Source organism: Lolium rigidum, chromosome 3, assembly GCF_022539505.1.
Source record: "Lolium rigidum isolate FL_2022 chromosome 3, APGP_CSIRO_Lrig_0.1, whole genome shotgun sequence".
NCBI classification, from domain to species: domain Eukaryota; kingdom Viridiplantae; phylum Streptophyta; class Magnoliopsida; order Poales; family Poaceae; genus Lolium; species Lolium rigidum.
The window spans coordinates 305,615,670-305,642,344 of record NC_061510.1 but is presented as its reverse complement, the minus strand read 5'-3'; the positions used below and the strand labels follow the sequence as shown (position 1 = coordinate 305,642,344).

General features: G+C 44.5%; 1 protein-coding gene across 1 annotated transcript; it reads right to left on the bottom strand.

Annotated features, from left to right (window-relative positions):
* Nucleotides 1-478: 478 nt before the first annotated feature.
* LOC124703675 (protein ACTIVITY OF BC1 COMPLEX KINASE 1, chloroplastic-like) lies at nt 479-5,232 on the bottom strand. The gene is made up of 14 exons (XM_047235896.1): nt 4,909-5,232; nt 4,618-4,824; nt 4,425-4,514; nt 4,166-4,312; nt 3,680-3,844; nt 3,281-3,421; nt 3,004-3,183; nt 2,476-2,671; nt 2,097-2,224; nt 1,932-2,003; nt 1,348-1,460; nt 1,112-1,259; nt 929-998; nt 479-832 (listed from the first exon to the last, which is right to left on the bottom strand). The coding sequence occupies exons 1-14, from the start codon at nt 5,209-5,211 to the stop codon at nt 762-764; spliced, it is 2,031 nt and encodes a 676-aa protein (XP_047091852.1). The 5' UTR covers nt 5,212-5,232; the 3' UTR covers nt 479-761.
* Nucleotides 5,233-26,675: the final 21,443 nt, after the last annotated feature.

Genomic DNA, 26,675 nt, shown 5'->3' with positions numbered 1-26,675 from the left:
AGATAAGTGGGATACTCCCTCCGATTGCTTTTACTTGACTTGGATTTACTAAATCCGAGTCAATTAGTAGAATGGATCATAGGGAGTAATGAAATCCGAATTTATTAACAAGGAAAAGGGGGTCTATAGTTTAGAATGAAAGTCACATGACTCTAATAAGCTTGACCCACTTATCCCAAACTCACTTCTACATCTCTGACATCTTTGGATCCAACTACTGTTCAGAGCTTAGACTGACTACTGATTATGTGTGCGTGTTCTCGTCCTGAGGATCTAATGCCCTGTGCCAGGATTGATTTTTGGGTCTAGGATTTAGGAAATTGCACTATATGCCTGCACAACCATTTTTTTTTACTCGCTTCGTCTATAAAAAGATGTCTCTAGTATCATGAAGATGCTCATAAGTATCATGAAGATGCTCATAAGTATCATGATCATTGTCTCACCCTAATAAGATGCTGATGTATACAACAGAGAATCAAAATAAGCAAACACATTGATATATCTCTGTACCTCATGTGTACACCTACTGTCTTTTTTTCCAGAATATTACAAGCTCAAATTATATACAAGTCCCTGTTCCTCTATACAAGTGGCATGTGCAGATCTGTGACCTTGCTATACAGTAGTGCATCACAAAAGAATAGGAGAAGAAGAATCTTGTCTATCTATCTATATCTCTATGCAGATTAACTCGTCGTAAGTTGATGGATGTTCCTAACTAGCAGGTTGCTGCTTGCTGTTTGAGCTGTTTGGGTGGGTCAGTTTTGGCGATCAGACAGAACAGAGTCACTCCATGAAAGCATAAAATCGCGTGCGACGGATGGTAAATCTGCACAGGGAGTACGATAGACATGTGGAGAGCTAAGCAAGGAGAAATGTTTCCATGAATGGCAAGAGCAAGAAAAATGGAGTTTCATAGATGTACCTTGGAGAACCTCCAGAGCAACTGAAGGTATATCTATCTGATCTTCCACCAGTCTGTATACATCAGCAAGCTGCCAAAGAGAGAAATGAGTTGCGGTAATACATCAAGAAATCTATTTGTATAGTTTGTAACTGTATGGGTATTCCTTTCCGTCAACATTGACCAATCCATATAGAGTAGTACCTCCTCTACATGCAACTTGGAGTCCTCGGTGAAAGCCATTATAAGTTGTCTCCTGATCGCAGAATCAATAAGGAACAGCCGTGCTCCATCTTTTATTGTGTCAGTGAGATCCAATTTTTTCTCCATTTTTTGACTTGACACAGTTTGCCTGCAGTACGGAAAATCAGAACACTTACAGGAACAACTAGATAGGTACAACAGTACAACATGACACAACTGGTGTGTACAGTACTCACAGGCTATTGCTAATCAGTGCAGGATTGGTGCTCATTTTGTTCACATTTTCCTTGGCAAGAACTATCAGGTTTTCAAGTCGTTTCCACTGGAACAACCCATCTTTGAATAACACCTGTATAGAAAAAAAGGTAGGTAAATGGTGATAATATTTCAAAAATGTTATAAAAAGCAACAGTAAAGTAAAGGTAGCAAAATTGCATGCACAGTACATCAGGCCTCCAAATTATGAACTGTTCAGTGTTAACTAATAGACATAACTAGTTAACTACCAAAGATATTTTTTCTGCTTTCTCATTTTTGATAGAAACAGGCTTCCAAATTATAAGGTCAATTCGCTAACCCAAACTGTATAAGTTTTTATTTGTTCTGCCTTTTGTGTTTTGTTTTCCGTTTGCTGTGAAGCCTTGAGTTTGTATATTTGCCAAAGTCTGGCTTTCTTCTTCTATTGCCCAGGTATTGGAGAAAGAAAAAGCTTGCTGTTATACTGATGCTTCATTTCACATTTGGCTAAGACTGATGTAGTATATGGCAGAAACTACCAACTGGAGTTATGTTAGAAGGGCTTTTAGATATTACAACATACCTGTATCAGCCGTTCACGGAGAGCAGGATTTGGATCTGTCAAAAGACGATTTGCTATATATGGATATGCAACCTAAATATGAAGAAACAAGTGAAGGACATAAGTAAGCAAACAAACATACAGTAATGTTTTCATGAGAACTGAAAAGGGTAGCACATGCCATACCTCAAGGAACTTAAAATCAGGTTCAAGAGTAAAACAAATTCCTTCTTGAGTTAACAAAGACCGAATGACCAAAGAAAACCTTTCTGGGATACGGATGGGGTAATTGTACACGAGCTGATTAAACTTTCCTGTAATTTTGAATTTCATTAGTCATTAGGAAATGATGATATCTGAATACATGGAGCAGTGTTACACTAAGAATTCATCATTGGTGGAAGCAAACCAATAAAGAATATTCTTCAACATATGTGACCACCCACATGGGATTCCTTAGAAAAGTATCATGAATTAATAAACAAGAACTTCCACTCCAACAAACATGTCATCTAAAAACATATCGGGAAGATGTAGAGCAGGTAGAAGCAAACATAGGGATTACCAGTCACACTCCTGAAATTGAAGTCCGCCAAGCCTTTTCCAGCTGAGTTTTGCCAAATAGCTTCAAGAGCTGGGATAATTGGGGATACATCTGTTCCACTAGCAAGAAAACCAAGCCTTGTGAAGTCATTTGCCATTTCCGCATAGTCTTCATTTACAGCATGAACTACAGCATCAATCAGGATTTCTTTGTTTTGCTGCATATATGACAAACAATGACAATAAAACATGTAAGCAATTTCTTATGCAACCTAAATACACTACAAGAATGCATTTACAACGAGGGGTACATTTCTTGTGTGTTGATAATACTTATTTTGTGGAGTGTTAACAGATTGTAGAACTATAAGTAGCTGACCAACATTTTGACCACCCAAGTGATCAGTTTTTCCTACTAAACAATCATTGGTAGTACACCATGCATGATATATTATTAATCATATACTGACAGACAAGCAACAACAAAAATCCAATCGAGTACAACTGGAAAGGTGAACTCTGCTGCTGCCAAACAAAAAAGATTCCAGACCTGGCTAAGGACTGCCACATTGCCAAAGTCCACATAAGCAATACGGCCATCTCGCATCGCAAAAACATTTCCAGGATGCGGATCGCCATGGAAAAGGCCAAACTCGAGTAACTGACGCAATGCTGCACTCACTCCAACTGTGAGAAAGCCTTCCACATCAATCCCAGCTGCTTTTATAGCCTGAGAATAAACTTGTGAACTTAATGATGCTATAAATTTTAAATGAACTAACTCACATTAGAAATAGGTAACAAATGATATGATGAATTCTGCAAACCTGTGGATCGGTACATCGGATTCCATCTATCCATTCCATCACCAAAACACGAGAACCTGAAAACTTCGTATATACTAAAGGGATCTTCACAGTTGGATCATTCTTAAAATTTACTATGAAGTCCTCAATGTTTCTAGCTTCCTGATTGCATAGAAAAGGATGGACGTCAACTCCAATCCATACATTCATCACCAAAATAAACAATTAAACATAAAAAACGTTGCTGAAACCACCTATAGTATCTTCATGACACATAAAAGAAACAAAAGGTTGAGATGCATAATAGCTTATTCTGGTAACTTGATATCGACAGGAAAGACAACAACATCAAAGCCTTTTTCCCAAGCAAGTTGGGGTAGGCTAGATATCGTCAGGAAAAAGGAACAAGGAAATACTTACAAGAGTGTAATCAAGTTCTTCCAAAAGTTTTTCACCGAATTCATCAACAATAAGCTCTGCATTGCAGCCTAGTTTTTGAAGGCTAATCCCATTCAAAAATGAAGCCAAAGTGCGGAAAAGGAACAAATCTCGGTATATTATTGGCTCAATCCCTGGCCTCTGAACCTGTAATTTTGAATGGGACAAATTAAAGAGATAAACATAAAATAAGCTTATTCCTTTTCGAAGTTAAAAGGAACATTTAGGAATTCAGCAAAGAGTACAAGGTGATCTTGGTAGTGTCAGCATCTGGACATTCTAAGAGAGCATACATAAGCATTTGGCTCATGAACAACAATAAAAGACACGAATTTCATCAGGGGGCGAGGGAGATAGAGAAAGTATGTCCATAGCCATCCTTGTTAAAGAACACTCGGGAAATGCATGCATGAAGGCACAAACTTCAGAGTACTTCAAGTAAGAAAATAAAATGAAACGAAAACAAACCTTGATAGCAACATCCTCGCCGGTTTCTCTAAGCGTGGCACGGTAAACTTGGCCAAGACTTGCAGCTGCTATTGTCTCTGATGAAATTTTGCTGAACAATTGTTCTAGAGGTTGTCCAAGTTCCTCCTCGATTATGGAAAAAGCCACCTACCAGGTATGCAGCAATAAGGAAAGCTCAGTTGACCATCCTGGTTTGATCAGCCCTACCATAATATGTGCCCAGAACAATTTGCAAGAAAATTTGGTTGTAACCATATACCTGGTTAGCGAACGGCGGAACATCATCTTGCAGAATACACAGTTCGCTCATATAATCCTCACGAATAATATCAGGCCTGTTAGCTAGAACCTGAATAAATAATTAAATAAATAAATGTTGAGACAGTAACACAGAGCAGCAAGTAAAGCTTTAATTTTTTATAAGATTTATCAGAAAATGAAAAGAACATAACCTGTCCTGCTTTTATGAACGACGGCCCGAGATCACATAAGAGATTGCGGAGCTGGCGGGCACGGAATGGCACGATTTCTTCATCCCGTCCAACCAAGTAGTCGTACACCAGAGATGACCAGTAAAAGCCTAACTTCCAGATAATCTCCACTCCTCGACTAGCGAGGGACAGCACAGAGCCACTTGACCCCAACACTTTATTCCTGACCTAGCAATTACGGAAGCGGAAATAATTACAGCAAACTTCAGGAAACCAAATCTTGCAAACAGAAATGCTCGTAGTGCTCCATACCATTTCCGGAGAGTACTTTCGGAAAGGGATACAGACACCACGCTCGATATCAAGCTGCTCTAGTGCACTGTTCTTTTGGTTGCTCACAGCTGCGCCATTAGTTTGCGCAGGTTTGCCTATTCCCCGAGAAGAGGGTAGGACACGGGTTGATGCGGCATTCATGACATAGAGTGAGGATTGCCTTCTCCTTTTCGAAACCCATGATCTTGAACTGGCATATTGACAGTATGGCAGTGGACGGTTAAACGTTGATATGTGAGAGCGATGTGCTGAAGTTGATACAGAAGCTGTGCAGAGCTCCATGCTGAAAGAGCCGCTATAGGCGATGGTATCTGGAAAAAGACAGCAAGCTGCATCAGTAATTCAGTATACTACTTCAGTTCGTACCTATGCAACGCCACAAACAGCCCTACTTCCTAAAATTGAAGTGGAAACCAGAGTCCTGATCTACATGGTGTGCCAGGTGCGCACCCAGAAATTGTGAAGATCCCTTCTCCCCCTATCTAGGAGTGGGATTGATTGATTTAATAAAGAGAATTGCTCCCTGCGCAGAATGAAAAGAAATAACCTAGCTCATACCTCAAATTGGAAAGAGACCCGACAGCCAAAGACTAAGTCGGAGTAGAGATGTCCAGCGGGGCGAGGAAGAAGGGGAAACCGATGGAGGCGGCGACGCGCGTGAGAGGCGGGGATGGAGGTTGGGACTGAGGCGTCGGCGGCAGCTGTAGGTAGATAGATAGATAAATTGTGAGGACGGAAGGGGGGAGAAGGCTCCAAGAAGATGGTATCTGCGCCGTGTGGTTGGGGAAAACCTCACCTTCTCCGGCGAAGTCGCGGTGAGCCGGAGCGTTGTGTGCCGGCTCCTTGATTTGGGCGGGGAAGAATGGTGCTTTTCTGTGGTGCCGAGTAGATGAGTACACGTAGCCACTGGGGCCGGACAAAAAAGTGCCAAGTTGTAGATAGCCAACGGTGGCCATCCAAATGTTTGTAGCACTGGCTGTCTAGCACGACCACGTCAGCCATCAGGCGTCTCAAGATTGGGAACTTTGCTATCCACAACTACGGAACCAGGTCGGCCTCCATGAAAATTTGACGAAATGGGATTTTTCTTGAAGAAGAAGAAGCAGCAACAAAAGGGGAGAATACAACAAACACATGGTGTTTGCAGAAAAGACAAGCATAAAACAAACGTTTAGTCTCATATCAATTGTGTGAGGATGCAAAGCACATGCCTTATTATATGGGCGAGGGTATCCCATCAAGTTTCATTAGCCAACATAACTAAAAGTCCGGATTCATAGAAAGGGCTACTAAATCTATATATACACTTCACAACACTCCCTCTCAGGTGTGACGAAAGATGAGAAAGTCAACATATGAATAGAAGAAGAGCAAACACACGTATGAAACCAGGACTCGAACCTGAGACCTTGGGCTCTGATACCGTGTCAAAATTCATGCACTAACCAACGCAACCAAAAGTTCGAACTGATGAAAATGTCTATACAGCACTACTCTCCGTGTGACGGGAGAGAAAAAGTTAACACGTGAATAAAAGACGATAAACAACAACAACAAACACACATATGAGTAAAGAGGCCAATACATGGACAAAGAGAGGGACATCAACAATTTTAGGATAAATAGCGAAAATCAGGACTCGAACTTGAGACCTTAGGCCTGATACCATATCAAGATTTTATTTTAGTTAGGCAAAGAGGAGTAAGATAAAACGAACAATTACTTTATCATGAAGTTGATTTCCTCACTTTCAATTATTTGGTATCATGTTACATTAGCGTAAACTCCTAAATAAAGAGTGAAAGGAGATAAAGGAACATTTGAGAAAAAATGAGCAGCTAGAAGGGAAAGCTTTTGGCCTATAGTGGAATGCTTGTCCTCAACAATAAGATATTCACTAGTGTTCTGATGTTTATGGTGTATTTTTTTTTACTTTCTTTGAAGTGCCAAGGGCGCATAAGTAAAAGGGCTATTATAGGTATAATTTTTCTAGCAATGTGATGAGCACAAACAAAAATATAGTTGAAAAAAACTGAGTTTCATCTGTGGAGCCAAAGACCAAGGTGGGCTTGGATTTGAGGACTTGTAGATCAAGAATAAATGTTTACTCATCTAGTGGTTTAGTTGAAATTTTGAATGAAGATGAAGCAAGTGATGGTGACTCTTCCTTTTGGACATGTTTAATGACTGTTGAAATGGCTTTCTTTAGCATATGTGCTTTTGATGTTGAATTTGATTCTATTACGTGCTTATGGGAGGATAGAGGATACATATTTTAGGTGAACTTACTCTTCCTCAATAGTATGCATCTTTGTACACCATTTTTCAAATGAAGCGTGTTACAGTGGCATAGATAATGGTAAATACACCTTTGGACATCTCCTTCGGAAGATCTTTATCTTTGGATAAGTGGACGACATCGTTCCATTTGGTCCAAATGTTGATGTTTCTCCAACTATCCAAAGAAACCATAGCTTCAGATAGAAGATACATATTGTTGGGTATTTTCGCTAAAATATGTATATCTGAATATGATAAATGTGAACCATTTCTTTTGTAATAAATTCATTTGAAACATAAAGTACTAGTAGTAATTAAAGATAAAAATATCGCATGGTTCCTTTGCAAGGGCATGATTCTATCTAATATAGATTGTGCTTGGCAGATATGACATATAAGATGTGATGAATGGACACTACATGCATAGATTATTATCAATTTAATTTTGATATAGGGTGTATATTAATTATTGATCACTGTTACTCACCGAGAGATATTAAAGCATAGGCCAAAGATAGTGGGGTTGAATGGCATGTATTTATGGTTTACGGTAGGATAAATATCGTACTACCTCCATTTCAAGGAATAAGGCGTCCTCGTTTTACGTGTTTTTTGTTTGACCAAGAATTACTTCAAATATATAAATATGTGAAAGTTAGATTATCATCTCAATACCACTAGGTGGTTTTTAGACATAATAGTCTGATTTGGAAAGGAGGGAGAAGTAAAATAGTACATGTGGAAAAGTATAATGGGTACTGATTATTGAGATACATCTCTCGACATCAAAATCTGTGATTTGTAGGGACACCATATCTCTGGCCATGATGACAATAAGATCCATATAGACCGTAGCTATATAGATCGCCCGCATGCATGTACCGAGGTAGCACATGCAATAAAATTTTAGATCACCATTGCCTTCCTCAAGAGTGGTATGATGTGATGTACCACTCGTTAGATATTTTGAGGCGGCGCTCTTCAGAAAGGGAGTTTTGTTGAATATGAAGCAAAGGTTAATGAAACTCTTCATGAAAAAACAATATCATGCCTTAGCACACCGTAATACCGTACGGATTACAAACTTAGCTAGGCATAGGAGGTATCGGGACTTTCTTCGGAGCATCCATGGACAAAGTACTTAACAGCAGTGCCATATTAGTGATCTTTTGCACATCTATAGTCTAGCTTTGTTTAGTTTCCCTCCTCAGTTAGGTCGAGTTGTGCACTCGGTCACGTCTATGAACGTGCAAGCTAGGTACAGAGTTGACGTCCATCGAACAGCATGGCACCAGGTGGTGGGTTGCTGCGGCCAGAACAGATCCTGGATCCTGTGTAGCTCTTCGCTTTTCCCGTTATTGTCATGTAATCCGAACAAGTTGAGCAGTACAGAGATAAAGAGAAAAAAGCGCTGCACAAACACCTTATGTTCCTAGCCCCCCGTGATCATGTGTTTACCGATGGCTTGGCTGATAATGGGCACCGGAGCTCTGTTGCTTTCTTGGTAGTCATGCCCGGTTAACACTTCCAAGACGCCACGACACTGAGCGACACTGGTTGATTTGCGCACGTGTCACCATAGAGGCGACACCAGAGCCGTGTAGTAGCAGCGTGCAGACTGCTGATTGAACTCTATTTTTAAACTTGAATTTGTAGAGTCGGTTGAAATCAAATCATAAACTCATATTATACCTAATTAGTATCCCAACCAGACCCGATTCAAGCAAGAAACGCGAACCGTTTCCGTTCTTCCTCTAATGAGAGGCGGCGGCGGCCAGTTTCCTCCCAATCTCGGCCGGCTCAAGTGTTGGTCTAGGATATCTCTTCCTCTTCTGGCTCCTCTGTTTTGACTTAATAGTTATGGTTAGATTTTGTTTCCTATGACGCATTGTGGGAGCAGCGTATGGGTTCATTAAATCTGTCTCAACTCTACTCTCACATCGACGACTATTTTCTCGGAGTTGATGACAACGTGTGTTGGATCGGTCCTTCAGATCGATAGCTTGGTATTCTTGCTGTTCTTCGGATCTGGCTAGATCAGTTTCTCGGTATGCCGTTGGATATGCTTCTTTTCTCCGACTTCGTTGACAAGAGGCAGCGTATCTTGGTCCAAAAACAGCACGGGACGTCCCCCAGTCGACGTGCCACAACGATATGTGCCTCGTTGCTTGCAGCAGGTCTGTTCATCGACTCACAAAGCCTCGTTGACGATGGTGCTTTTTCGTATCTTTCAATGATGGAGGCTCGGCGTCTTCCCGTGTCCGTCTCGGCAGCGCTGGAGTTGGGCGGCGGCCACTGACTACGTGGTTGGGAAACCGTAGGGATTGTTTTGTATTTCTCAATCTTTTAGATTTTACCTGCAAATTCAGTACATTTTTTTTGACCTGGACTACGGCGGGCTTATGCCAGCCTGAACACTTTATAGCCAACAAGACCGAACAACAGGGTTCATTACAGGGGTGTTGAGATGGCTCCTAAGCAACTAGGCAGCTAGGAGAGAGCTAAAGAGAAGGCGAGAGAGGGGGCGGGGAGAGCTCCGGGGGGATCATACCCATTACACCAAGAATTAAGAAAGAAGGTTGAGGAGGGGGTGTTACATCTAAACGCCAGAGCCTAATGTCCTGGATACATCAGCGAGTGATTAAAGAGAGACTTTCCACAACGCCATTGAAAGTCAGAGCATTCCTGCACTTCCAAATATTCCAAGCGATGGTCGTGTTGATGGTGGATTCCTCATAGCTGCAGCTGTTCTTGAGGCAGAGGTCGGAGAAGCTGGAGTAGTCGTTGGGGTCGAAGCCGCGGTGGAAGAAGTCCCAAACTTCAGTGGCTCGAGGGCAGAAGAGCAGCAGGTGGTCGGTATCCTCATTGGTGTTGCAGGAGAGGCAAGCGGTGGAGGTAGTGAGGTGGTGCCGAAACCGCCGTTCGTTAGTGGGGAGCCGTTTCTTCCTAGCCAGCCAGCAGAAAAACTTGCACTTGAGAGGGGCCGCACTCCTCCAAATCACCGTCGCCATATCATCTATCTGCAAATGCCTGAAGGAGTGGACATAGAAACATTTGTTTGAAAGTTTTTTGTTAGAGAGGCGGGTGTCCCGTAAGTCCGGAACGTCAAGACGTAGGTCAACCAAGCTCAGCTCGTGAGACAAAGCTCGAAGGTCATCTGCCGCGGCAGATGTGAGGCGTGGTCTGTAGGATAACGTTGCATAGAAAACAAAAATTTTCCTACCGCGAACACGCAATCCAAGCCAAGATGCAATCTAGAAGACGGTAGCAACGAGGGGGTATCGAGTCTCACCCTTGAAGAGATTCCAAAGCCTACAAGATGAGGCTCTTGTTGCTGCGGTAGACGTTCACTTGCCGCTTGCAAAGCGCGTAGAAGATCTTGATCACGATCGGTTCCGGCGCCACGAACGGGCGGCACCTCCATACTCGGTCACACGTTCGGTTGTTGATGAAGACGATGTCCACCTCCCCGTTCCGGCGGGCAGCGGAAGTAGTAGCTCCTCTTGAATCCGACGGCACGACGGCGTGGTGTCGGTGGTGGTGGAGAAATCCGGCGGAGCTTCGCTTAAGCGTGCGGGATGTGGTGGAGGAGAGAGACCGCTAGGGTTTGGGGAGAGAGGGGGGTTGGGCGCCGGCCCTCTAAGGGTGCGGCCAAGGCTGAGGCTTGAAGTGGTCAGCCCCTCTCCTATGCCCCTCATTATATAGGTGGAAGCACCAAGAGTTCTAGTCCAAGTCTTCGAATAAGACCCCAACACTAAAACCTCCCATATGTGGGAAACCTACTCAAGGAGGGAGTCCTACCCAAGGTGGGACTCCCACCTTTCCTTGAGGTGGGTTGGCCGGCCACCCTAGGGAGTCCACCTTGGACTCCTCCCCTTTAGGGTTGGCTGGTCATGCAAGGTGGAGTCCCTCCGGGACTCTACTTTCCATGGTGATTTCTCCGGACTTTTCTAGAACCTTCTAGAACCTGCCATAAATGCACCTGATCATTTCCAAACTTGGAATATGACTTCCTATATATGAATCTTATTCTCCGGACCATTCCGGAACTCCTCGTGATGTCCGGGATCTCATCCGGGACTCCGAACAAATATTCGAACTCCATTCCATGTTCAAGTTCTACCATTTCAACATCCAACTTTAAGTGTGTCACCCTACGGTTCGTGAACTATGCGGACATGGTTGAGTACTCACTCCGACCAATAACCAATAGCGGGATCTGGAGATCCATAATGGCTCCCACATATTCAACGATGACTTTAGTGATCGAATGAACCATTCACATACGATACCAATTCCCTTTGTCACGCGATATTTTACTTGTCCGAGGTTTGATCTTCGGTATCACTCTATACCTTGTTCAACCTCGTCTCGACAAGTACTCTTTACTCGTCTTGTGGTATGTGGTCTCTTATGAACTTATTCATATGCTTGCAAGACATTAGACGACATTCCACCGAGAGGGCCCGGAGTATATCTATCCAGTCATCGGGATGGACAAATCCCACTTGTTGATCCATATGCTTCAACTCATACTTCCGGATACTTAATCCCACCTTTATAACCACCCATTTACGCAGTGGCGTTTGATGTAATCAAAGTACCTTTCCGGTATAAGTGATTTACATGATCTCATGGTCATAAGGATTAGGTAACTATGTATCGAAAGTTTATAGCAAATAACTTAATGACGAGATCTTATTCTACGCTTTATTGGGTGTGTCCATTACATCATTCATACAATGATATAACCTTGTTATTAATAACATCCAATGTTCATGATTATGAAACTAATCATCCATTAATCAACAAGCTAGTTAAGAGGCATATTAGGGACTCTTTGTTTGTCTACATATCACACATGTACTAATGTTTCGGTTAATACAATTATAGCATGATATATAAACATTTATCATAAACATAAAGATATAAATAATAACCACTTTATTATTGCCTCTAGGGCATATCTCCTTCATGGTCCACGGGTGCTGCGCAGGCCCAAGGATAGGGTAGTGGCAACATTGATGTGGGGGCGAATAGAGTGAGAGAACAGGTTGGGGAATCGTTCGTGCAGGGGCTGATCCCCAAGCCAGAGATCCATCCAGAAGGCAGCGGAAGTCACATTTCCCAAGGTGATCTTGGAGATGGAGCGAAAGGCAGCAATACCGGCAACAATATCCTTCCAGATGGGGGTGTCCAGGTGGTGGCGGTCCCCCAAGTCACGGGAGCCGTCCCACCCGTACATCCGGCGAAACCAGGATGCCCAGGGGGCAGAGGAGTCAGAGTGGATTTTTGTGAGAAATTTTGCAAGAAGAGCCGAATTTTGTGAAGGGAGCGATATGACCCCCAGTCCTCCATGCTTTTTAGGAGCGCATACCTCTTCCCAGGCCACTTTGCATTGGCCTCCGTTGCATGATTCTTCCCCGGTCCAAAGTAAAGCGCGGCGCCGCTTGTCAATGGCTTCAATGACGCCAATGGGGAGGAGGCCCGCACTCATATCATGAAAGAGCATGGAGGTGAGGACCGAGTTGACGAGGATTAGGCGCCCACCGATAGGGAGGCACCGTCCGCGCCAACCAGAGAGACGCATGTCACTTTTGGACATGATGGGGGCAAAGTCCTCGAAGCGCAACTTGTAAGGGGATAGGGGGAACACCAACTCGAAGCTGACTAGACATTGCACCACATCCTTCTGTAAATTTTATAGAGTTAGTGGATTGATCACCTTCTAAGAAATTGCATTGAGGAACGCACATAGCTTCACAATGGGTACTCGAACATTTTCCGGCAGAAGCCCCCTCAATGCAACCAGAAGTAATTGTGTCATAATCACGTGGCAGTCATGAGACTTTAGGTTTTGAAACTTTTTGTCTGACATGTTTATTATTCCCTTTATATCGACGAGAAGCCAGACGGGACCTTGATGCTACTCAGGACTTCAAAAAATATCTCCTTCTTTTTTTTGGTAAGAGCGTAGCTGGCAGGACCTTGATACTTCTCTGGATTCAGGTTGTTTCCTTCGTGGATACTTTGCTGGTCCTTCCGTGCATCCGGTGTATCTTTTTCCTTTCCATACACGCCCAAGAAGTTTAGCAGGTTCACGCAAACATTTTTCATCACCTGCATCACGTCGATTGCAGAGTGAACCTCTAGGAATTTCCAGTAGGGTAGCTCCCAAAATATAGACTTCTTCTTCCACATGGGTACGTGTCCGTCAACATCATGCGGAACATATTGTCACTCGGGACCCTTTCCAAAGATCACTTTTAAATCCTTGACCATATCATATATAGCATCCCCGAGTAGGGCGGGTAGGCTTCGTTCGGTTATCTGCCTCACCTCCGAAATGCTTTCCTCTCTTTCTTACGTGATGTTGTTTTGGAAGAAATCGACGATGCCCCAGGTACACATTCTTGTTTCCCAAATATATATTGTCAGTCTCACCTAAACAGTGTGTGCATGCATTGTATCCCTTGTTTGACTGCCCTGAAATGTTACTAAGAGCAGGCCAATCATTGATGGTTACAAATACACCTGGGCATTCTTCGGGCCGGGCCGGGTTTCGGGCCAAGCCCGAAAAAGCCCGAACCTAATTTCCCAGGCCCGAGCCCGGCCCGGGCCGACATTCGGGCTTGCAAATCGGGCCCGGACCCGGCCCGAACTAACAAAAGCCCGGCCCGGCCCGACAAGCCTGGCCCGAACTAGGCTAAAGTCATGTTTTCTTCAAGCCCGAACCCGACCGGGCCCGACCTTCGGGCTCCAAAATCAGGCCCGAACCCGGCCCGACATGCAAGCCCGGCCCGGGATTTTCGGGCCGGGTCGGGCCGTTCGGGCCGGGCTGCCCATGCCCTGCTGTAGTTACAAACAATAACGCTCGTAGGTTAAATTCCTTTTGTTCGTGCTCATCCCACACAGGTACACCTTCTTCACGCCACAACTATAAAAGTTCTTCAACCAATGGCCTCAGGTACACATCAATGTCGTTGTCGGGTTGCCTCGGGCCCTGGATGAGCACTGGCATCATAATGAACTTCCGCTTCATGCACAACCAAGGAGGAAGGTTATAGATACATAGAGTCAGCGGCCAGGTGCTATGGTGGAGCTACTGCTCCCCGAAAGGATTAAATCCATCTGTACTTAGACCAAATCTTAAGTTCCTTGCGTCATCTGAAAATGACTTGAACTCTCTGTCGATTTTTCTCCACTGCGACCCGTCAGCGGGGTGTCTCAGCATCAAATCTTTCTTATGGTCCTCTTTGTGCCATCGCAACAACTTGGCATGCTCTTTGTTTTGGAACAAACGTTTCAACCGTGGTATTATAGGAGCATACCACATCACCTTCGCGGGAACCCTCTTCACGGGGGTGGACTCGCCCTCAACATCGCCGGGGTCATCTCGCTTCGATCTTATACCTCAATGCACTACATACCGGGCATGCATTCAAATTCTCGTACTCCGCGCGGTAGAGGATGCAGTCATTGATGCATGCATGTATCTTCTGCACCTCTAATCCTAGAGGGCAGACAACCTTCTTTGCTTCGTACGTACTAGAGGGCAATACGTTCTCCCCTGGAAGCATCTTCTTTATTATTTTCAACAACTTTTCAAATATCTTGTAAGAAGTACCATTCTCTGCCTTCCATTGCAGCAATTCCAGCGTGGTACCCAACTTTTTCTAGCCATCTTCGCAATTTGGGTACAACAGTTTGTTGTGATCCTCTAACATTTTCTCCAACTTCAACCTCCCCTTTTCACTTCCGCAGTTTATCTTCGCATCAAGAATGGCCCGACCCAAATATCGGCTCATCAAAAATGGGCTCTTCTTCAGCTTCATCTTCCCCATTCTACTATCACTGTCTTCAGTGAACATAGGATAGTTGTCACTATCCTCTTCTTCTTCGTTGTCTTCCAATATAACCCCTCTTTCTCCATGCTTGGTCCAACAGTTATAGCTGGGCATGAAACCGTTCTCCAGCAGGTGGACGTGAAGTGTCTTTGAGGTAGAGTAATCATTCATATTCTTACATGAACTACATGGACAATAGATGAAACCATTCGACCGCATGTTTGCCTCAGCCACGTTGAGAAAATAATGCATGCCATTAACGAACTAGGGATGGCACCGGTCACCGTACATCCATTGTCGACTCATCTGCATTATATATGTATATCAAAAATCATTAATTACACAACATCATGGATATATGAGTGACCAACTTAATTAATATTCAAGTTCATCACATAAAACTAAGTTTTTGTATAAAAAATAAGAGGCTCACCAAGGTGGTATTGTGCCGGCTAGGGGACTACGCTGGCGATCGACGACGGTGAGGACGGGGTTGATACTAAAACCTACAAAACATACTTTAATTTGAGCTCAAATTGCATATAAAAAAATTAAAATCCCTAACTTAGGCATTTCATCGAACACCTTGCTAGCACTAGAAAAATAGTACGAGTTAAAACTACCAAAGAAATAAGCTAAATTAGGAACGCCGGAAGAAAGGATGATATTGCTAACCCTTGGATAGATGGAGGTCGTTAATCTTGTTAAAATGGTGGAGAAAAAATAAAAATTTGTTGGAGTGTGAGAGGTGCAATTTTTTAGAAATGTGAGAGAGAGAGGAAAAAAATGAGAAAGGATCGGGTTGGGGGGGCAGGGATCATATAGAGGCACCCTTTAGTACCGATTCTTTAGATGAACCGGTACCAAAGGTCCAGCCCTGGCCCCACCGTGCGCCTGAATTTTGGCCGAAGACCTTTCGTACCGGTTCCTAACACGAACCAGTACGAAAGCCCCTAACAAACCGGTACCAAAGCTCCTCGCCCGCCTGAGCCCCCAAACCGGTACAAATGACCCCTTTAGTACTGGTTCGTAAGAGAATCAGTACTAAAGGCTTAGATGGTTGCCCCATTTTCTACTAGTGTAAATACACCTTTGGACATCTCCTTCGGAAGATCTTTATCTCTGGATAAGTGGACGACATGGTTCCATTTGGTCCAGACGTTGATGTTTCTCCAACTATCCAAAGAAACCATGGCTTCAGATAGAAGATACATATTGTTGGGTATTTTCGCTAAAAATATGTATATCTGAATATGATAAATGTGAACCATTTCTTTTGTAATAAATTCTTTTGGAACCTAAAGTACTAGTAGTAATTAAAGATAAAAATATCGCATGGTTCCTTTGCAAGGGCATGATTCTATCTAATATAGATTGTGCTTGGCATGATATGACATATAAAATGTGATGAATGGACACTACATGCATAGATTATTATCAATGTAATTTTGATATAGGGTGTATATTAATTCTTTATCATTGTTACCCGCCGAGAGATATTAAAGCATAGGCCAAAGATAGTGGGGTTGAATGGCATGTATTTCTGGTTTACGGTGGATAAATATTGTAATGTGGTATATGTGAAAGTTAGATTATCATCTCAGTACCACTAGGTGGTTTTTAGACATAATAGCGTCTGATTTGGAAAGGAGGGAGAAGTAAAATATTACATGTGGAAAAGTATAACGGGTATTGATTATTGAGATACATCTCTCGACATCAAAATCTGTGATTTCTAGGAACACCGTATCTCTTGCCATGATGATAATAAGATCCATATAGACTGTAGCTATATAGAATGCCCGCATGCATGTACCGAGGTAGCACATGCAAGAAAATTTTAGATCATCATTGGCCTCCTCAAGAGTGGTATGATGTGATGTACCACTCGTTAGATATTTTGAGGCGGCACTCTTCAGAAAGGGAGTTTCGCTGCATATCAAGCAAAGGTTAATGGAACTCTTCATGAAACAACATCGTGCCTTAGCACACTGTAATACCGTACGTATTACAAACTTAGGCATAGGAGGTATCGGGACTTTCTTCACAGCATCCCTGGACCCAGTACTAAACAGCAGTACCATGAAAGTGATCTTTTGCATATCTATAGTCTAGCCTTGTTTAGTTTCCCTCATCAGCTAGGTCGAGTTGTGCGCTCGGTCACGTCTATAAACGTGCAAGCTAGGTATAGAGTTGAGGACCATCGAAGAACATGGCACCAGGGGGTGGGTTGCCGCGGCCAGAACAGATTTTGCATCCTCTGTAGCTCTTCGCTTTTCCCGTTATTGACATGTAATCCGAACAAGATGAGCAGTACAGAGTTTTTTAAAAAAAACGCTGCACAAGCACGAACACCTTATGTTCCTAGCCCCCCGTGTTAAATTTCTACTCTGTTCCTTTCTTGGTAGTCATGCTCGGTTAACACTTCCAAGACGCCACGACACTGAGCGACTCTGGTTGATTTGCGCACGTGTCACCATAGATGGGACACCAGCCGTGTAGTAGCAGGGTGTAGACTGCTGATTGAACTCTATTTTTAAACTTGAATTTGTAGAGTCGGTCGAAATCAAATCATAAACTCATATTACCTAATTAGTATCGCAACCAGACCCGATTCAAGCAAGAAACGCGAACCGTTTCCGTTCTTCCTCTAATGAGAGGCGGCGGTGGCCAGTTTCCTCCCGATCTCGTCCGGCTAGAGCTCCCTCTTCTCGCGCTCTGTACTGGCTTAGTAGTTATGGTTAGATTTTGTTTTCTATGGAGCATCGTTAGGGTAGTGGGAGCAGCATATGAGCTCATTAAATCTGCCTCAACTCTACTCTCACATCGGCGACGACTTTCTAGGCAGTATCTCAGAGTTGATGGCAACGTGTGTTGGATTGGTCCTTTAGATGGATAGCTTGGTTTTCTTTCCGTTCTTCAGATCTGGCTAGATCAGTTTCTCGGTGTACGCTGGCGGCCTGGGGGGAGGGGGTGGTGGTGGTGGTGGCTCTTCTGGAGCGAAGATGCTGGTCCGAAGGTGGTGGATATGCTGCTTTTCTCCTACTTCACTGGCGGGAGGTGGGGTCTCTTGGTTCGAAACAGCACGGGGACGTCCCCAAGTCGACGTGTCACAACGACATGTGCCTCGCTGCTTGCAGCTGATCTGTTCATCGACTCACAAAGCCTCGTTGACGATGGTGCTTTTTTGTATCTTTCAATGATGGAGGCTCGACGTCTCCTCCCATGTCCGTCTCGGTAGCGCGGGAGTTGGGCGGCGGCCACTGACTACGATGGTTGGAAAACCGTAGGGATTGTTTTGTATTTCTCAATCTTTTAGATTTTATCTGCAAATCTGCAAATCATGGTTGGAAAACCGTAGGGACAATTATTTTATTTCAGTTTGTCTTTTAGTTTCCACATGTGTTATTAATGAAATATGTGGGTGCTCTAAAAATACTCATATTACCTAACATTTCCGTCCTATACTTACTCACCCCGGTTAATAATTGACAACGGATCCATTTGGACCAGTTCAAAATACAAGATTTGACGATCCTATCCAGGATCAGTTTTAACTCTTAATGTAGTAGCAGCAATGGGACGATCGTGTTCACATGTCTTAATGTAGTGTACTTCGTTTCCTGGTTTGTTGCGTAGCAATATTTCAATCTTGAGCAATTGGATTAGATCGGCTACGAGAGTTGCACCCTTAACTTCTGCAATAATGTAATAAAAGAGACTGTGTGTAGAAAAGATGCATATGACAGGTCTTTAAAAAAAGTCTTGCTTGTTTTAGGATTTTTTTGTCAGGCTGATGCCGTTAATTGTTTCTAAGTAATAGATCTATATACGAAAGTTGAGCTTTGTTAGCCATGCCATTTGGGTACTGTAGATCCAATCCTTTAAGCACCACTGTAGATCAGTCTGGTTGTTTCTAAGTTTGTGCACATGGTCCTTAGAAATTTGGTTACTGCTCATGAACAACATAATGGACATGTAGTTCTATAAATTTTTTAAGTAACCATATATTTTATCTTCATTAGACAATCTGTTTAGATTACACATATGGTCACCACTTGAGACAAACATGCTTGTCAAGCAAACTTCCACAAAGAAACCCACAAGAAGTAAAATTTAAATTCCACCCTTGGAGAAACTTGTGCCACGTTGAACTATCGTCCACCATCGTCCTTCGCCGCCGCCAAGGAAGCACCGAAAAAAGAGGCGAACAGCCGCCATACCCAGATCTAGGAGAGCACCTTCGCATACATGGATGCTTTTTGAGCCGATGAGCCGGACCGCCGCAAGACAAGACCGAGACTTTGTGGCACGTGGGCTGGGGATCTTCCCCGTGATCACTAGATTCTAACACCGTCAACTTCAACCAACGCAGTCGGAGAAGAGGAACGCAACCGCCTTTCGTCATCCACACACCCAATTGCAAGACACCAAACAAATCTACATGAGTCGACGCGATCGCCACCAGCGGGAGTGCCAAACGCAAATCACCAGACACGAATCTCACCGGATCAAGAGATCGACCGGGCCACCTGACCCCCCGACGCCACCAGTAGAAGCAACACCGAGATGGAGAAAAAATAGGGACAAATTATTCTGACGCGGCACCGTTACCTCCATGGAAGCAACACCTCAAGGAACACACTAGGCCAACCCTAGCTACAGGCCAGAGCAAAGCCCGGGGTCCCCACCCCCTCCCGTCACCGGAAAGGCGGACAGAGGAGGCAGGGACCGCCGGCGGCTTGTCGGTGTAGTTGGACGCATACGGGATCGCCTCTAGATCCTCTTTTATGGAGCGGGGTGGCAAACACAAGGTAGTTTCAAGATCTATATATTAAAGCTGAACAAGATAGAGCTTTGTTATCCATTCCACCTATGTTTTAGGTACTGTTGATCCCACACTCGCGGGACCTGGCGCAGCTGGTGCCGGAGATCTCCCTAGTCGGAGCAGCCGGTGGCGCAGATCTAAACGCCGCCGCCATCTCCTTTAGTGCTAGAGTGGATTTTGTTCTAAACCCGTGGTGACCGACTACGGGAAGCAGTGTGGCTACTTTGCGCGCCTAAACGAGGCGGAGCCAATTTCCATCTCCTGCAATCTCCCCCGCGTTTGGCCTACGCAAGCCTTCTGTCGATTTGCGCTCACCAACACGCTTATCCCACTGGAAGCCGCCAAATCGAGCATGCATTCCCAACTTTTGGGCCGCTTTCATTTTCGTGCACTGTAGCAATTCCGTGCAACCGAGCCTATCAAACGCTCTTTTTTTGCCTAGTCGGTATGGGGAAATGGGCTTGCCAGCAACCAATCACACCCTATGTCATCCTCGTGAAGCTGATCGGTTAGATGTACCTTACACATAGAAAGAAGTAACATGCAATCATGAATCGACCATGAGAGTTCTTAAGGGCATGGCCAATGGTCTGCTTCAGCATACCACCCCGCAGTTTTACGTAGGTTCGCATGTCCCGAAGCTACAAAAGTAGTAGCTTCAAAAGTAAAGTTATAGCTTGCAGAGGAGGCCACTTCTCCACCAAAAAAGCAAGAAAATGAGTGTAAAGAGAGGGAAGGCAAGAGAGATGGTCATGTGTACTTTGCTAATTTTTAGCTTTGAGAGTAAAAATAATAAGCTCTAGCTCCTTCTATGCATACCTAGCTAGATGGTGATACTAGGGCACAAACTTACCGCTTCCATTGCTCGTGCCCTAAGCTTCATCTAGCGTGACATCCACGAAGTGATGTTGACGAACTAGGAGCACTAGTGAGAGGGGCGGTGAATGGGATTGACGAGCTAGAGTATGGATGCGGGACGGAGTAGACTGGTGACAATAGTCAACATGAGCTCTCATGTGGCGATTTTGATCAGAGGTGTGGGTATTTTGAACGGTTGCATTGCAACGGGCCCGTCTAGATCCGGTTCCAGTTTGGTCATGTATTCCAGTTTTTCTTTTGTGCCAAATATGTTGTTCATCTAAGCATTATTCTAGGATTCGATGGGATGGGATATGAACTATTCCAAGAGTTCAAGGTTTCTTTTAGACCAAAAAATTTTAAGACGAAAAGTAAAACTTTCTCAAGATTTTTTTAAAACCTCAAGCTATCTCATGCAAAGCAATAGTAGCTTGGCCAACCAGCACTCAACCACATGATAAAGTTACAGCATGCTGGAGACACATGTAATTGTTGGGTAGAGAAGTATGGTCTTTTCAGGAACATAATATCTCGTAAAACCAAATATAAAAGACTAGATACAGCTTGTCTTAGCTTTTCGGTGGAGTAAAATGCACGTAGGAAGTACAATGAGATTTAATTAAAGAGAGAAATGATATTGAACATCTGGGATTTTAAGGGATCACATATCTTGGACCATGATAAATATCTGGGAGAGGTGGCACGCTGGGGTTGCGCAGGGATTGGCGATAGGCCTGTTCTGGTGTGGCGGCATGGTGGCAGCAGTCTGGGGCGGTGGTGCACCACGGCGGCGCGCGGTGGGCGACGGTCTGTGTCCTTTGGGAAGGACCACAGCTTCTATGCCTTCGGCCGCCATGGTCCTTGCATCAGCAGGGCTCTGCCTTGGTGGTTGGCCCGATCTCCTCCACCGTTTTTCTGATCGCCGTCTTGCGTATGTGGTGGCCAGGGGCACCATCGATCTTCCGACCTTTTCCGGTACGTTGGGCGGCTGAGGATGGATGGTAGCGTGGGGGCTCGGCCCAAATAAAGGCGGCGGTCTTAGGATTCCTCTAGCGCTAAGACGAATACCTGCTTGATGCATGTCCTCCTATCTGGCCGGTGTGTCGTGTTCTAGAAGGCATTGTTTGTGAACTCCCTTGGGTGAATCATGTCTGGAGATTGCTGGATCGGATGGGTTTCGGTCGTGCGCATCTATGTTTTCTCCAACCGTTTGGTTTCATGAAGGAGCGGCATGGCACATATGGTGAAATCATAGGTGGAGAATGGTATGGAAGACCAGATTTGAGGAGTAGTAATGTTGGTTCGAGTCTTTGTAGTGATGAGGAACTTAATTGGTGTTTCGAGATTAGTGGCAGCGGTATACAAGTGGGGACGACAACATAGGTGAAATTCGACGTCTTACCTTTCAGAGTGAAAACCTAATTGGTTGCCCATGGTAATGACATTGTTGAAGGCATTGCTTTGAGAACGGGGACTTTCTTTAAGATGAAAACCTAAGATGTATTATCAGGTGACGACGGTGATTGTGCATTGTTTTCTTCTTGAAGGTTAGGCGTATGATGCGTCCAGTCGACACGTCCGTTGGGAACCCCAAGAGGAAGGTGTGATGCGTACAGTAGCAAGTTTTCCCTCAGAAAGAAACCAAGGTTTATCGAACCAGTAGGAGCCAAGAAGCACGTTGAAGGTTGATGGCGGAGGAGTGTAGTGCGGCGCAACACCGGGGATTCCGGCGCCAACGTGGAACCCGCACAACACAATCACGGTACTTTGCCCCAACGTAACGGTGAGGTTGTCAATCTCACCGGCTTGCTTGTAAACAAAGGATTAGATGTATAGTGTGGATGATGATGGTTGTTTGCGAAGAACGAGTAAAGAACAATTGCGGTAGATTGTATTTCGGATGTAAAGAATAGGACCGGGGTCCACAGATCACTAGTGGTGTCTCTCCCATAAGATAAGCGAGATGTTGGGTGAACAAATTACGGTTGGGCAATTGACAAATAAAGAAGGCATAACAATGCACATACATATATCATGATGAGTACTATGAGATCTAATCGGGGTATTACGACAAAGTACATAGACCGCTATCCAGACATGCATCTATGCCTAAAAGTCCACTTTCGAGGTTATCATCCGAACCCCTTCCAGTATTAAGTTGTAAACAACGAGACAATTGCATTAAGTATGGTGCGTAATGTAATCAACATAAATATACTTAGACAAAGCATCGATGTTTTATCCCTAGTGGCAACAGACACATCCACAACCTTAGAACTTTACTCGTCATTGTCCCAGATTTAATGGAGGCATGAACCCACTATCGAGCATAAATACTCCCTCTTGGAGTCACAAGTATCAACTTGGCCTGAGCCTCTATTAGCAACGGAGAGCATGCAAGAACATAAATAACATATATGATAGATTGATAATCAACTTGACATAGTATTCAATATTCATCGGATCCCAACAAACACAACATGAAGAATTACAGATAGATGATCTTGATCATGATAGGCAGCTCACAAGATCTTACATGTGATAGCACAATGAGGAGAAGACAACCATCTAGCTACTGCTATGGACCCATAGTCCAGGGGTGGACTACTCACACATTGATCCGGAGGCGATCATGGCGATGAAGAGACCTCCGGGAGATGATTCCCCTCTCCGGCGGGGTGCCGGAGGCGATCTCCTGAATCCCCCGAGATGGGATTGGCGGCGGCGTCTCTGGAAGGTTTTCCGTATCGTGGCTCTCGGTAGTGGGGGTTTCGCGACGAAGACCTTAAGTAGGCGGAAGGGCAGGTCAGGAGGCGCCACGGGGGCCCCACACAACAGGCCGGCGCGGCCAGGGCTTGGGCCGCGCCGCCTTGTTGTGTCGCCACCTTGTGGCCCCACTTCGTTTCCTCCTCGGACTTCTGGAAGCTTCGTGGAAAAATAGGACCCTGGGCGTTGATTTCGTCCAATTCCGAGAATATTTCCTTACTAGGATTTCTGAAACCAAAAACGACAGAAAACAACAAGCTGGCTCTTCGGCATCTCGTCAATAGGTTAGTGCCGGAAAATGCATAATAATGACATATAATGTATATAAAACATGTGAGTATCATCATAAAAGTAGCATGGAACATAAGAAATTATAGATACGTTTGGGACGTATCAGCGTATGAAGAACTTGAACTTCGGGTGTTATCTTAGGGGTATTTGTGCTGCTGTAAGGACTGAAACACTGTTTACGCTGCTATAAGGACTGAGTATTCCGTTGTTGCAAAGACGGAGTGTAACCGGTATCTTTGCGATATTACTATTATTTTTATAAAAAAGATAGACCACTTATTGACAAGATATGGTGTGATATACCACTCCTTGCTAAATTTTTTGTGTTCGTGCTAAAAAGATAGACCACTTCTTAACAAGATAAGGAAGTTTTGCTGAATAGAAACCAAAGATTACGGGAGTGATGTTTTGGCACATGGGAGCGTATGCTCCCTTTATTTTAAAATACATGTTAGACATATTTTAAAGGGAGTGGTGTTTTGGAACATGGGAGCATATGCTCCCTATATTTTGAAATACATCTTACATATATTTTAAAGTTCAAAAAAATTGAAACAGAAAATCCGCACGTACATCTTCACGTGCTACACGCTCATAAAGTCGTTTCATAAAAAATGAACTTATTATGTGACGTGTGTAAAAAAGACAAAATTCAGTGCTGAAAACAATGCTTTTCATAGGATAAGTTTTCTCTTTTTTACATAGGCCACAAAAAATATTATTTTTTCGTGAAACTTGACGCATACACATATATTATGGAGATGTACATGTAGAATTTTTTGTCAAAATTTTTCCACACTTCGAAATATGTTTTGTTGGTAGAGGGAGCATACGCACCCGGGAGCCGAATTGAATTTCCGTATTTTAAAATGTTAAAAAAATTGAAACAAAAATTTCGCACGTACATCTTCATGTGCTACGCGCTCACAAAGTCGTTTCATGAAAAATCGACATGTCATGTGGCGTGTGTAAAAAAGACAAAATTCGGTGTTAAAACAAAGACTTGTCACAAGATAAATTTTCTCTTTTTCGCTTAGACTACAAAAAATATCATTTTTTCGTGAAACTTGACGAACACACATATATTATGGAGATGTACATGTAGATTTTTTTATCAAAATTTTTTAACACTTGAAAATATGTTTTTATGGTAGATGGATCATACGCACCCGGGAGCCGAATTGATTTTCTGCTGAAATACTTCGTGAAAAACTATCGTGCCTTATCACACCGTACGGATTAGAATGGAAGGTCTTGGACGTACTTTTGACACAACCGCCGTGGAATCATCGACTAACAAAAGTATCATGTTAGCGGAAATACATTTGTACACCCAAGCATGGGTGTGGATGTTACTAGAACCGTTGGATGCTTTGAGATTCGGACAAGATGTTAGGTGAGAGAAGTTGTTTTGCTCTTTTTCACTCTTTTCTCTAAAATTAATGGGTCCCATGAACAGACGCCTAAAGCCACCAGACACGGCTTTGACTACACGATGCGCTGCTGCATCTCGCTTCTCACCCGACACGGCCGGCAGTAGTCAGTAGAGCCTCTCCTCCCGATTCCCCACTCTCCTCCACCAACATCTCTCAACTATCAACCCGAGTAGCACCACCGACGGTGGCGGCGGCGGAAGCGCCGGAGCCGTAGAATGCGGCGGTGGGTGCGGCTCCGCCGCAGGATGGGGCGGGTGCGGCGACGAGTGCTGCTCCGTCGGAGGATCCGGAGGTCGCGGCGGCGGGGTGCTGCTCCGTCGGAGGACGCGGCGGCGGGTGCGGCTCCGTCGGAGGATGCGGCAGCGGATGCGTCGATAGTTGCGGGCATCAGCGGATGAGCGAGCGTGGGGTGACCGCGGTGGCCGCGACCACCATTGCACGTCGCCCAGCGCACTGCCTGCTCCTCCTCAGCTGCGACGAAGCCTCAAAAGCAATGTTGTTTGCTCCTCTCATGCATGGTCACCGTTGGTTCTTCTTTCAGTCTTTCACCTCTAGAAACCATGGCTGTGAGATCGCGGCAGCGATTTGGTCCAGTCTTTCTTCCCCAAATCATCTTTTATCTCTCGCCATATCCCTACCTCCGCTCCTCCGCGTCTACTAGTTCGGCAAGGATGAGAAGCTCCTCGCCGCGTGTCGGCAGTTGCTCCGATTCCCTGAACATTTTTTTTGGCTATCGCTGCGTCGGCCATCAAAGTAAAGACATTTTAAATGTTTCGAATATACCGTTGAGCATGTTGACTCAAAGCATGGCCGCATGTACATCGGCAGGACATGAACCATGGCGTACGGCGCGTCGTCTTCCTCCTCTCCCCCGAGCTTCTTCTCATGCGCCGCCCGCTGGTTGCTGCTCTCCAGCTTGCCTCTCCATCTCTTGCTCCTCCTCCGCCCGGCGCGCCTGATGCGTGTGGGTGTGGCCGTGGTGGGTGGCGGCCATGCCGGCGCATCGGCAGCCGAGGCGCTCGCCTTCGTGGGCGCCCTCATCGACAGGTGTACAGGAACATCATGCACGCCGTGTACTGCATTCTTAGTAAAAATGCCACCGGTATTGGTTGTACCATGGTCTCGGTCCCTGCTGGGTCAAGCTCATTCCCGCCGCCGGTATCTCCATGTTCTACGAGGCCTGCAAGAAGATACTGTCGACGACAAAGAAGATTACCCGAGCTGAGAAGGAGGAGGATGATGTCTGAAGTGGACAGACAGAAAAACAGGAACCACCAAACGGTAGTCTACCATGAACGGGATGAGCAAAATGCAGATTTCAATTGCAGTGGCGTGGAGCGCGCTGCAATGGAATCTCACCAAAGATTCCTACATTTGTGATTGTGTACATAATTATCTTAATTCATTAGATGAAAAAATGACATCCTTCTAAACTGGAAC